The sequence below is a fragment of the Somniosus microcephalus genome, chromosome 28 (genome assembly GCF_052327205.1).
Source record: "Somniosus microcephalus isolate GS21.2 chromosome 28, FLI_Smic_1.0, whole genome shotgun sequence".
NCBI lineage: Eukaryota > Metazoa > Chordata > Chondrichthyes > Squaliformes > Somniosidae > Somniosus > Somniosus microcephalus.
Window position 1 is genome coordinate 34836711 of NC_141014.1, and position 14301 is coordinate 34851011.

Here is a 14301-nt window from a genome sequence, read left to right on the forward strand (position 1 = left end):
TCTTGAACCGCTGCAGTCCATGTGGTGAAGGTGCTCCCACAGTGCTGTTAGGGAGGGAGTTCCAGGATTTTGACCCAGCGACGATGAAGGATCGGTGATATATTTCTAAGTCAGGATGGTGTGTGACTTGGAGGAGAACTTGGAGGTGGTGGTGTTCCCATGCGCCTGCTGCCCTTGTCCTTCTAGGTGGAAGAGGTCGCGGGTTTGGGAGGTGCTGCCGAAGAAGCCTTGGCGAGTTGCTGCAGTGCATCTTGTAGATGGTACACACTGCAGACACGGTGCGCTGGTGGTGGAGGGAGTGAATGTTTAAGATGGTGGTTTTACGAGGATGTTGCCTGGGCTGGAGAATTTTAGCTATGAGGAAAGATTGGATAGGCTGGGGTTATTTTCTTTGGAACAGAGGAGGCTCAGGTGAGTCCTTATTGAGCTGTATAAAATTATGAGGGGCCTAGATAGAGTGGATAGGAAGGACCTATTTCCCTTAGCAGAGAGGTCAACAACCAGGGGGCAGAGACTTAAAGTAATTGGTAGAAGGATTAGAGGGGATTTGAGGGGAAATGTTTTCACCCAGAGGGTGGTGGGGGTCTGGAACTCACTGCCTGAAAGGGTGGTAGAGGCAGAAACCCTCACCACATTTAAAAAGTACTTTGATATGCAATTGAAGTGCCGTAACCTACAAGGCCACGGACCAAGAGCTGGAAAGTGGGATTGGGGTGGATCGCTCTTTGTCGGCCGGCGTGGACACGACGGGCCGAAATGGCCTCCTTCTGTGCTGTGATTCTATGATTCTATGAATTCCCGTGTTTTTGTTTTACTGATCTGCACAGGATCCTAGAGAAGCGGCAGAATGTCGGAGAGACCATCGAGCTGACCGAGGAGGGCCGAGCGGTCGGCGTGCCAGAGAAACGGAAGCCCATCTTGGAGTGCACCTGCTTCGGGCTGCCGAAGCGCTACATCATCGCCATGATGAGCGGCTTGGGCTTCTGCATCTCGTTCGGGATCCGCTGCAACCTCGGGGTGGCCATCGTCAGCATGGTCAACAACAACACGGTCTACAGAAACGGCAAGCTGGTCATGGAGGTAGGAGGAAGCTGACCACAGCAAAAAAAACTTGCATTTAAAGAAGCGGCCTTTAACCTAGTCAAAACATCCCAAGGCCTCTTCACAGACAAAAATTTGACACCCAGCCACATAAGGAGATATTTAGGAGAGGTGACCAAAAGCTTGGTCAAAGAGGTAGGTTTTAAGGAACGTCTTAAAGGAGGAGACAGAGGCGGAGAGGTTTAGGAAGGGAATTCCAGAGCTTAGGGCCTAGGCAACAGAAGGCACGGCCGTCAGGGTAAGAAAAAAAGGGAGGCTTATGACAGATACCGAGGGCTCAATACTGCAGAAACTCTAGAGGAGTATAGAAAGTGCAGGAGTGCAATTAAAAAGGAAGTTAGAAAAGCAAAGTGCAAACTGTAAATTGAAACTGTATTTCCTTAGGAGAGATGTGCACAGGGCATTAGTTAAAGAGAGAAACAGGAAACTAGAGAAGCTGGGATTATTCTCCTTGGAGCAGGGAAGGTTATGGGGTGCTTTAACAGAGGTGTTCAAAATTATGAAGGGTTTTGTTAGAGTAAACAAGAAGAAGCTGTTTCTATTGGCAGCGGGGGTCGGTAACCAGAGGACACAGATTTAAGGTGATTGACAAAAGAACCAGAGGGGAGATGAGCAATGTTTTTTTCTCGTGCGCTGTCCCTTTAAATTTGTTGCGCGGTAACGTCCGTCGGTGGCAGCGGGTGAGCGGCCTGCGCGGGACCTCCCGATTGATGTGCGGCCACACGCCCACACACCTATGGGGAACATTGGCGATGAGGACAATTTGTTTTTTACGCGGCGAGTTGTTGTGATCTGCGACGCACTGCCTGAAAGGGCGGTGGAAGCAGATAGAAACATAGAAACATAGAAGATAGGAGCAGGAGTAGGCCATTCGGCCCCTCGAGCCTGCTCCGCCATTCAATGCGGTCATGGCTGATCATCCAAATTCAGTACCCGGTCCCTGCTTTCTCCCCATATCCCTTGATCCCTTTAGCCTCAAGAAATATATCCAACTCTTTCTTGAATATATTTAATGAACTGGCCTCCACCGCCCTCTGTGGCAGAGAATTCCACAGGCTCACCATTCTCTGGGTGAAGAAATTCCTTCTCATTTCAGTCCTAAATGGCTTACCCCTTATCCTTAGACTATGACCCCTGGTTCTGGACTCCCCCGCCATCGGGAACATCCTTCCTGCATCTAGTCTGTCCAGACCTGACAGAATTTTATAGGTTTTGATGAGATCCCTGTGATAATAATGATAACTTCTGGGAAGTTATGTGTCACTTCCTGTGAACTGTGAACTGTGAAACTATGAACTGTGAACTTTGTACATACATCACTTCCTGTCATACATCACTTCCTGTTGGACTGGTATAAATACTGAACTACTCAGTATTGTAAGGTGCTTCTACCAGAGGCATGGTGAAGACCTCTCCTGTATATAGTGTGATTATACGTTGTTTAAAGCTTACTTTAAAGTTACTTAATGTGTGAGACTCCTTTTTCTTACATCAATTTAAACAACTTAGTATTTACACTCACAAATACTAGACCTTCGGACAAACTCGGAGTTAAGGATCCAGGGAACCACCCATCATGGAAAACCTCCTTAAACCTACTCGTCTGGACTTGGACCCAAACACACCAGCAGCTGGCAGGGTATGGAAGCATTGGTACCGTACTTTTGAGAATTTCCTTGATGAATGTAAAGCGACTGCTCCTACTAAACTGAGGATGCTTATCAACTATGTGACCCCAACAGTGTTTGAATATGTTGATGAATGGGATAATTACGATGAGGTGATTCGGGCACTTAAAAAACTGTATGCCAAGACTCCAAATGAGGTCTATGCTAGACATCTACTGGCCACAGCCCGACAAGGGCCAGGGGAATCGATTAACGAATTCCTTCAAGAACTCCGCAGGCTCAGCATAGATTGTAACTTTCAGGCAGCCTCAGCTGAGCTGTACCGCGAAGAAATGATTCGTGATGCTTTCATCTGCGGGATTGCCTCTCCCTTTATACGCCAGCGTCTACTAGAAAGTAAAACACTTGAGCTACAAAAAGCTTTTGACCTAGCTTGTTCTCTGGATTTGGCAAAGAAAAATGCAGACCTCTATCAGCTGCCCAGATCTCGATCTGCTGCTGTAACTGCAACCAGACAATTCAAGTGGTCTCAGGTGAACCCTATCATGGAGGAATCTAATTCTGATGAAGAGGAGGATGACCCCACCTTAGCAGCCTCTTGGCAATCTAGGAAGGAATGCTTCTTTTGTGGAGATTCTTTTCACCCTAGGAAATTCTGCCCTGCTCGCAATGCAATCTGCAGTTATTGCAAAAAAAAAGGACACTTTGCTAAAATTTGCCAATCAAAAGCCTCTACGAGGGCCTATCCAGCTAAGGCCTACCGAACTGCCCCAATTAGGGCCTATTGAGATGCTCCAGCTAGGACCTATCAGGCTTCCTCTCGAGCTCTCTCCCGAAGAAGCACACCGAGAGTTTCAGCCACTCTCTGTGCAACGACACCAATTACAGCTGCTTGCCCACAGAACCTGTTTCATGCAGCTACAAAAGTTTGAATTAAAGGGCATACCTTAGATGCCTTAATTGACTCAGGAAGTACTGATAGTTTCATTAAAGAACAGATTGTTGCGAAATTGAAACTACATGTCTTCCCATCAGACCAGGCAATTGCGATGGCTCAGTCATCACTTAATACCAGAACCTCCGGCTTTTGTGTTGTTGATATGACACTTAATGGTCGCCTGTATCCCTCCACCCGACTTTCGGTGCTCAAGGACTTATGTAGTGATCTCCTCTTAGGGCTGGATTTCCAAAAACAGCATAAGAAACTCACCATTGAGTTCAGCGGATCCAAACCTGGACTTACTATTTCTAATATACCATCTAAATTATCGTTTTGTGCATTGTCAGCAGCTTCACTTGATGAACCCTCATTATTTGCCAGTATTCCGCCTCGATGCAAACCAATAATAACGAAATCGCGGCGCTTTAATCAGGAAGACCAATCTTTTATTGAGGCTGAAATCTCTCGACTTCTAGCAGAGGATATCATTGAACCATGTTCGTCGCCCTGGCGGGCTCAAGTCGTCATTGTCAAGAACCCTCTAAAACCTCACAAACAACGACTATGCATTGATTATTTGCAAACCATCAATCAATATACTGACTTGGACGCCTACCCATTGCCACGCATTGATGATATGGTTAATAAACTGGCCGAATACAAAGTGTTCTCAACTTACGATTTAAAAAGTGCCTATCATCAGGTACCCTTGAAGGTCTCAGATAAGCAGTACACGGCCTTTGAGGCTAATGGACGGCTGTACCAATTTCGTCGCCTCCCATTCGGGGTTACTAATGGAGTGGCTGTCTTCCAACGGGCAATGGATGGCCTGGTTAAACAGGAAAACCTAAGGGACACTTTTCCCTATCTTGATAACATTACTATTGCAGGTCATGATCAACAGGAACACGACGCCAACCTCCAAAAATTTCGGGATGCCCTCCATCGCCGTAACTTAACCCTGAATGAATCTAAATCTGTTGAGTCGCAACCGACCATCAACATCCTCGGCTACTGCGTAGGCAATGGTATCATTAAGCCAGACCCAGAAAGACTTCGCCCGCTCCAAGAACTCCCATCACCTAAGAATCCGGCTTCTTTACGTCGGGCTCTCGGTCTGTTTGCATACTACGCTAAATGGATTCCTCATTTTTCGGACAAAATCCAACCCTTGCTGCATGCTAGATCATTTCCATTGGGAACAGCGGCTGTTGCAGCCTTTAACCTTCTCAAACAACAGTTGGAGAAAGCGGCTCTTCACTCCATCGATGAGAATCTCCCTTTCATAGTTGAATGTGATGCCTCGGAGGTGGCGATCTCGGCTACTCTAAATCAGGAAGGTCATCCTGTAGCATTTATGTCCAGGACCTTACAAGGTGCCGAGCTACATTATCCTCCGGTTGAGAAGGAAGCCACAGCCATCATAGAGGCAGTACGGAAGTGGAACCATTTTCTAGCTCGCCAGCACTTTACATTAATCACAGACCAGCGATCAGTCGCCTTCATGCTTGATAATCGAAAACGAACCAAAATTAAGAATAATAAAATACAACTTTGGAGGATGGAACTGGCCTCTTTTGGTTATACCATTCACTATCGACCTGGCAAGGAGAATGTGGCCCCGGACACCCTCACACGGGCATTCTGCTCCGCTATGTCGTCCTCTAATCTCATAGATGTCCATAATGGATTGTGTCATCCTGGCGTTACGCGCATGCTACATTTCGTACGATCACGGAATCTCCCTTTTTCTACTGGAGATGTAAAGAAAATATGCTCAGAATGCCGGCTTTGTGCGGAATTAAAACCTCAGTTCTTCCGCCCCTCAGATGGTATGCTCATACACGCAACCGAACCGATGCAACGACTTAGCATCGATTTTAAGGGCCCAGTGCCCTCTTCCACTCGGAACACATATTTGCTCACCATGATTGATGAATATTCACGTTTTCCGTTTGCCTTCCCCTGCTCCAATATGCTGGCGTCCACAGTAATCTGCTGCCTTGAGCAGGTATTTTCTCTCTGTGGCATGCCGGCTTATATTCACTCAGATCGGGGTCCATCCTTTATGTCAAAGGAACTCAAGGACTACCACTCAGAACGGGGAGTTGCTACAAGCAAAACAACACCATACCATCCCATCAGAAATGGGCAGGTAGAGAGGTATAACGGTATCATCTGGAATTCCGTACGTCTTGCTTTAAGATCTCGGGGCCTACCAGACCAGCAATGGGAAGCAGTGCTTCCGGATGCATTGCACTCTATACGGTCCCTTCTTTCTACAGCCACAAATACTACACCTCATGAGCGGTTCTTTGGATTCCAGCATCGCTCATCTCATGGGACATCACTCCCGTCATGGCTAACTACTCCTGGACCTGTTCTACTCCGAAGATACGTTCGGACGTCTAAAAATGACCCTCTCGTAGACGAGGTCAAACTAACCGATGCCAACCCCACCTATGCAAACATACGATATCCCGACGGCCGAGAATCTACCGTATCATTACGGGATCTGGCTCCCTGCCCACCAGGACCTAGTGGGACATCGGGTGATGGTATTTCACCAGGAAACTCTTGGAACCTATCGGGTACCCCTCTCCAGGATCCTGATCGGACACCAACTAGCTTGGTGCCGGTAGAACCACGTACTCAAAGTTGCGATCCTCCCAGTACCGCGCACGAAAGTACTGATCCGCCACAGACCAGCTCTGCACCTCCCTCTGAACAGAGGCAGACCGACTTTGAACCTATTGGGGCTCGTACGCGAAGCCATGACCTCCCCGACCCTTCACAGGGTAATCCAGGCCACACAGACTCTGACCAATGGCCAACCGCATGTAAGCGGACCAGCGACCCTCTACGACGGGAACCCAAACGGGTGCGACTCTTCCTCGTTCGGCGGCTGCGGAACAAAAGGAAGACCACAGCCTTCTAATCCTGCAGGAGGGAAGAATGTGATAATAATAACTTCCGGGAAGTTATGTGTCACTTCCTGTGAACTGTGAACTTTGTACATACATCACTTCCTGTCATACATCACTTCCTGTTGGACTGGTATAAATACTGCACTACTCAGTATTGTAAGGTGCTTCTACCAGAGGCATGGTGAAGACCTCTCCTGTATATAGTGTGATTATAAGTTGTTTAAAGCTTACTTTAAAGTTACTTAATGTGAGACTCCTTTTTCTTACATCAATCCCCTCTCAATCTTCTAAACTCCAGTGAGTATAAGCCCAATTGACACAATCTCTCCTCGTACGTCATTCCTGCCATCCCAGGTATCAGCCTGGTGAATCTTCACTGCACTCCCTCCATGACAAGAACGTCCTTCCTCAGGTAAGGTGACCAAAATTTAAGATTTAAGAGTAACTTTCTAAAGGGGAATTGGGTAAATACTTGAAAAGAGAAAAATTTGCAGGGCTGCGGGGAAAAAGCAGGGGGGAGCGGGACTAATTGGGCGGCTCTTTCAAAGAGCCGGCACAGGCATGATGGGCCGAATGGCCTCCTTCTGTGCTGTGTGATTCCAAGAGACTGATCCCGTCAGTCTGGGTGCTGTCTCTCAGCTGTCCCATTTTAATCAAAGCTTTAAACAGGAGCACTGGGAAAAGCGGGAGCAGCCACAAGGATGTCCACGGTGCCAAAACTGTCTTGAGGACAGACAGCGGCACTCCTGTCCCAAGCCTTTCCACCATTGGAGGTTGGGAGGCATCGATAACCCCTAGGACTTTAATCCTGGCCCCACTGGTGTGTGGTCAGTGTGTTAACCTACTCAACCAACCAGTCCCCTCTGCTCGCTGGAGTTTAGAAGAATGAGAGGGGATCTCATTGAAACTTATAAAATTCTGACAGGACTGGACAGAATAGATGCAGGAAGGATGTTCCCGATGGCGGGGAGTCCAGAACCAGGGGTCACAGTCTAAGGATAAGGGGTAAGCCATTTAGGACAGAAATGAGGAGGAATTTCTTCACCCAGAGAGTGGTGAACCTGTGGAATTCTCTACCACAGAAGGCAGTAGAGGCCAATTCATTAAATATATTCAAGAAGGAGTTGGATATATTTCTTAAGGCTAAAGGGATATGGGGAGAAAGCAGGGAACAGGGTACTGAATTTGGATGATCAGCCATGATCGCATTGAATGGCGGAGCAGGCTCGAGGGGCCGAATGGCCTACTCCTGCTCCTATCTTCTATGTTTCTATGTTTCCTCGGATACCCACTTAAATGTTCTAGCATGACCTCAGGACATCCCAAAGCGCTGTACAGCCAATGAAGTACTTTTTGAAGTGTAGTCACTGTTGTAATGTAGGAAACGCAGCAGCCAATCTGCGCACAGCAAGCTCCCACAATCAGCAATGAGATGACGACCAGTTTTTGAGTGATGTTGGTTGAGGGATAAAACATTGGCCCCAGGACACCGGGGAGAACTCCCCCTGCTCTTCTTCGAAATAGTGGCCGCGGGATTTTTACATCCACCTGTGAGTAGAGACGGGGCCTTGGTTTAACGTCTCATCCGAAAGACGGCACCTCCGGCAGTGCGGCACTCCCTCAGCACCGCACTGGGACTGTCAGCCTGGACCATGTGCTCAAGTCCCCTCGAGTGGGACTTGAACCCATGACCTCGCTACCTCAAAGGTGAGGGTGCTGCCCACTGAGCCCCCTTTGAAAAGAGGGGAGGGGTATAAAAAAAAATAATCCATTTTCTTCTGTTTTTTTTCCTAGAAAGCTCGATTTAACTGGGACCCGGAGACAGTGGGAATGATTCACGGATCATTCTTCTGGGGGTACATTGTTACACAAATCCCGGGAGGCTACATTGCACAGAAATTTGCAGCCAACAGGTAAGAACTTATCCAGCGGGCAGTTGTTCGGGCCTCTCTCAGGTGGGTGGTTCATGATCGGCTCTAGGAGGGTTGGTGGAGGGTAGGTTGAAGATCAGCCTTCTTCTTTCTCCACGCCTCTCTCTGTGGGTCTTCAAAACCTAGAACAGCCAACAACTTGCATTTATATAGCGCCTTTAACATCCCAAGGCGATTCACAAGAGCACAATCGGAAAACAAAACTGACACCGAGCCAAAGAGGTAGGTTTCAAGGAGCGTCGTCAAGAAGGAGAGAGAGGCGGAGAGGCTTAAGGAGGGAATTCCAGAGCTTAGGGGCCCAGGCAGCTGAAAGCGCGGCCGCCAATGGTGGGGCGAAGGAAGTCGGAGATGCGCAAGATTGGAGGAGCGCAGAGATCTCGGAGGGATATAGGGCTGGAGGAGGTTGCAGGCATAGGAAAGGGGGGCGAGGCCATGGAGGGATTTGAAAACAAGAATGAGAATTTTAAATTTGAGGCGTTGCCAGATTGGGGCCTAGAAATTAGGTATGGCCCCGCCAGCTCAGTTGCGCCCAAAAGTTTGCGCAGCGCCCGGAGCCCGTTGCGCCCGCCAGAAATTCACTTTTAGCGCCCCAAGTCGGAACCGGGCGCTGTTCCAGGGTGTGCCCGCCTCCGCTTGGGGCGCTGAAAGTGAATTTCAGCGCTCCAGCTGCCGCTGCGCCACCCGATGCGGTGCGGCAGGCTGGGGTACTGCAGGCCTCCTCCTTCTCTTAAGGAGGAGCTGCCTGCAGCCGTGAGATCGCCGCTGGATTCTGCCGGCAAATGAGCCCGGCACCACGGAGAAGTGCCGGGCTCGCGGGAATCAGCCACCAATGCCGCGGGGGGGGGGGTGTAGGAGGCCGGGGAGGGAGGTGCGGGCAGGCGGCCGCCGAAAAAGCGGCCGGCCGCACCTCCACCTTTCTGCGCCCCACTAACGCTGCATGAAGGCTGTGTTTCACGAACGTTGTTTGCGGCCGCTGTGGAAGAGGCGGCGGCAACTGAATATGGGCATCGGGCTGGCATCGGGGCGGAACTGGGGCGCTGCGCACACCGATGACGTCATCGGTGCCGACGCAGCGCTACCGGCTACCGCCGCCATTAACGCTGCACTCAATTTCCGCGCTACCAACCCCGCCGGCGCAGAAGACCTCTTTAGGTGCTAAGTGGGCGCAAGGCCCACTGAATTTCTAGGCCTGGGAGTCCTAGGCCAATATTTATCCCTCAATCAACATCAGAAAAACCAATTATCTGGTCATTTATCACGTTGCTGATTGTGGGAGCTTGCTGCGTGCAAATTGGTTGCTGCATTTCCCACATTGCGACAGTGGCTACACTTCAAAGAGTACTTCATTGGCTCTAAAGCGCTTTGGGATGTCTGGTGGTTGTGAAAGGCGCTATATAAATGCAAGTCTTTCTATTTTTTTAGAGAGGAGAAATCAGCCAGGATTCCTGTCAATGATTCCTATGCAATGACTGCCTGGGAAGAGCATATTGGTGACCATCTGATTGGACTCAGCCAGTTGAATAGTGTGCCAGCACTTGCTGCTTGCTCACGAATAAGGGGCAAGGTTCTCAAGAACTGTCAGGGCACATGGAACCCAGCAAGAGTCCCTGCCCTCATCAAGAGGGGAGGGGAGGTGGAAGAGCTAAATGGACAACAAAAATAGGTTTGCAATAAAATGCAAGTCCTTTCCTCAGAGATTAAATCTATGGTAGCAAAACCACCGAATGTCAAGACAATTTTCAGCTCTGTTTCCCTCAGAGAGATAGAATTGCGCTTTGAACGAATGATTAAATGCTCCTTTTCCTGGTGGTGTGATGCCCTGCAGTGTGGCTCACGGTAAGATTAATTAACAGTGTTTGAAGCGTGGTGCCAAGGGATTGGCACCTTGCCCAGGCATGGAGCGCGCCGAGCTGCCAGGCTTTTACACCATCTGATGATTTCAATTTTTTCTCCCCCCGAACTTTCTTTTCTCCTTTGCTATGAATTGCCTGCTCATCAAAGGTGAGCGGTGCCAGGGCTGGTAAAAAGCAACACTTTGCGTTTCAGGCGCCCAATGTCAGCAACGAGCACCCCCTCCCGTCCGGGCCAGTCAGATATGTCCTCAACACAGCACCAACTCCCTACTGCACCAGCAAGACATTAGCACTACAGTGGGTAGCACCCTCCACCTCTGGGTCAGAAGGTCATGGGTTCACAGTCCCACTCCAGAGACTTGAGCACATAAACCTAGGCTGACACTCCCAATGCAGTACTGAGGGAGTGCCGCACCGTCGGAGGTGGTGCCTTTCAGATGAGACGTTAAACCAAGGCCCTGTCTGCTCTCTCGGGTGGACATAAAAGATCCCAATTGGCACTATTTCGAAGAGCAGAGGGAGTTATTCCCGGTGTCCTGGGGCCAATATTTTATCCCTCAACCAACATCATTAAAAACAGATTATCTGGTCATCATATCATTGTTGGTTGTGGGAGCTTGCTGTGCGCAAATTGGTTGCCACGTTTCCTACATTACAGCAATGACTACGCCTCAAAAGTACTTCATTGGCTGTAAAGCACTTTGGGACGTCCTGAGGCCGTGAAAGGCGCTATAGAAATGCAAGTTACGAACATATGAATTAGGAGCAGGAGTAGGCCACTCGGCCCCTCGAGCCTGCTCCGCCATTCAATAAGATCATGGCTGATCCGATTACTCCACATTCCTGCTTACCCCCCGATAACCTTTCACCCCCCTTGCTCACCAAGAATCTATCTACCTCTGCCTTAAAAATATTCAAAGACTCTGCTTCCACCGCCCTCTGAGGAAGAGAGTTCCAAAGACTCACGACCCTCTGAGAAAAAACTTCTCCTCATCTCTCTCTTAAATGAGCGACCCCTTATTTTTAAACAGTGACCCCTAGTTCTAGATTCTCCCACAAGAGGAAACATCCTCTCCACATCCACCCTGTCCAGATCCCTCAGGATCTTATATGTTTCAATCAAGTCACCTCTTACTCTTCTAAACTCCAGTGGATACAAGCCTAGCCTGTCCAACCTTTCCTCATAAGACAACCCTCCCATTCCAGGTATTAGTCTAGTAAACCTTCCCTGAACTGCTTCCAACGCATTTACATCCTTCCTTAAATAAGGAGACCAATACTGTACACAGTACTCCAGATGTGGCCTCACCAATGCCCTGTATAACTGAAGCATAACCTCCCTACTTTTGTATTCAATTCCCCTCGTTTTCCTTTTATTTCTCTAACAATTCTCTTTGAAAACATTCGTCCAAAACACGTCTCTGAGGGTGAGGAAATGCTAGCTTATTTTTCTTATTTGACGCTGTCCCCTTGACGACTCCATACAGTGTGGCCTTTGTGACCAAGGAAAGATGTTTGGCCTTTATTAGCCTGTTGTTGTTCCCGTATCTTCCCACTCTTCCCTTGGAGAACAGTGTGAAGTAAGTGCGAGGACTGACAGGCTGATTAACCGTCTGACGTGCACGCTCCTCCCATGACCATAACTACCTTTATAGCGGCCGATAAAGTAGGCGGGGTTAGTCCTATATGGTGGGTGGGTGTAATGGGCTCTCACGCCACGTACAATACGCCCACACGCAGTGGATGTCAACACAGATGCAAAAACCAGTCTACATTCACCGGGACTGTCCGGAGCCGGGGTTCAAACCTGGGACACTCGCATCCGGTGGGTGTGGATGAGCCTCCCCCCTCACCGTATGGGGCGTGGGAGCCCATAAAATCCCTCCCGCCGTACAGGACTAAGCATGCCACTCCCCAACAGTGGGTGCACAAATGGTTATGACCAAGGTAGGAGCACTCACATTCTGTTAATCAGCCCGCAAATTCTTCCACGACTTCAAAGGGGATTGACAGGGTTGAAGCTGAGAGGATGTTTCCCCCTGGCTGGAGAGCCTAGAACCAGGGGTCACAGTCTCAGGATAAGGGGTCGGCCATTTAGGACTGAGATGAGGAGGAATTTCTTCACTCAGAGGGTGGTGAATCTTTGGAATTCTCTACCCCAGAGGGCTGTGGATGCTCAGTCGTTGAGTATATTCACGACAGAGATCGATAGATTTTTGGACTCTCGGGGAATCGAGGGATATGGGGATTGGGCGGGAAAGTGGAGTTGAGGTCGATGATCAGCCATGGTCTTATTGAATGGCAGAGCAGGCTCGAGGGGCCGTATGGCCGACTCCTGCTCCTATTTCTTATGTTCTTATCTCTTTCATTCTCTCCTCTCAATAAGCTGAAAAACTGAAGAGATCAAAATAGAATCGAGTGCCCCGTGAAAACAGCCCAGCTTTTGTGTTTGTTCTGAACTAAGAGCTGAAGAGTTGCAATCTGCCCCGAGCCTGTGACACGGTGTCTGTGACGCAGATGGACTATTTCTAGGGGTAATTAGCAGTATTCCTTACAATGCCTGCAGCCGAGCTAGGATTACAGAGAGGGTTTCACGATTGATTCTCCGACTCTTGGGAACTCATTAAAATCCAGAATCAGGAGCTGTTTCTGTTACTTTAACAGCTTTAAGCGGGCTTCAGTCTGCAGCTATTAAACACAAAACTGCCGTCAACCAGAGCAACCAAGGTACCAAGGGACCGGGGACAGTCTCTTAACTCGGTCAGCATCGGCAAGGAAATGCTTGTCATCTGATAGTCCATTCTAGACTTCACCCTCTCTTTCTCTGTCGCAAACTATGCACACTGTCTCATCGAGCGCTCCCAGCTCAACTACAACACAGATTACAGCTTCCTGTTCAGTGAACCCCCTCAAACGCTCCTAGGTCAGGTATAGCACAGATTAGATACGGAAAAAGCTCCTTTTCACTGCGCTATCAAACACTCCCAGGGCAGGTACAGCACGGGTTAGATACAGAGTAAAGCTCCCTCTACACTGTCCCATCAAACACTCCCAGGGCAGGTACAGCACAGGTTAGATACAGAGTAAAGCTCCCTCTACACTGTCCCATCAAACACTCCCAGGGCAAGTACAGCACAGGTTAGATACAGAGTAAAGCTCCCTCTACGCTGTCCCATCAAACACTCCCAGGGCAGGTACAGCACGGGTTAGATACAGAGTAAAACTCCCTCTACACTGTCCCATCAAACACTCCCAGGGCAGGTACAACATGAGTTAGATACAGAGTAAAGCTCCCTCTACACTGTCCCATCAAACACTCCCAGGGCAGGTACAGCACGGGTTAGATACAGAGTAAAGCTCCCTCTACACTGCCCCATCAAACACTCCCAGGGCAGGTACAGCACGGGTTAGATACAGAGTAAAGCTCCCTCTACACTGTCCCATCAAACACTCCCAGCGCAGGTACATAGGAATTGCTAGATGAAAAAAAGCCAAGGTCCATCTAGTTTGCCTTCTACCATCCTGGTAGTTGCACAATACAATGATAATGGAGTTGTTGACTAATCACAGCGATCGATCTCTATCAGTGAGTCTACAACAGACCCAGACAAGAGGTGAGGAAAACCCCCAGTGGTGGAGAGCTGGGGAACCACAGGTCCAAAGTCACCTGTTCCTCCCGAGCTCGCTACACTCCCCACACTTCACGTCTCAAATTACTCAAACACTGGATTTTAAAATGTTGTGTTCTGAAAGAAATCCAATTTATGTTTGACTAAATCAATACTAACTGCTTCCACCATCTCCCCAGGGAGCCTGTTCCACAGATTGGCCACTCGCTCACTGAAAAATTGTTTCAGCAGATTAGTTTTTAATCTAACCCTCATCAAGCGCAGGTTGTGTCCTCTGATTCTACAGTTTTGA

General features: G+C 48.9%; 1 protein-coding gene across 1 annotated transcript in view; it reads left to right on the forward strand.

Annotated features, from left to right (window-relative positions):
* Positions 1-14301, forward strand: part of LOC147099535 (vesicular glutamate transporter 1) — a 109938-nt gene that overhangs the window by 69829 nt on the left and 25808 nt on the right. The window contains exons 2-3 of the mRNA XM_085969769.1: positions 828-1080; positions 8391-8509. Coding sequence (XP_085825895.1) covers positions 828-1080; positions 8391-8509 — 372 coding nt within the window. The remainder of the gene's footprint in view (positions 1-827; positions 1081-8390; positions 8510-14301) is intronic.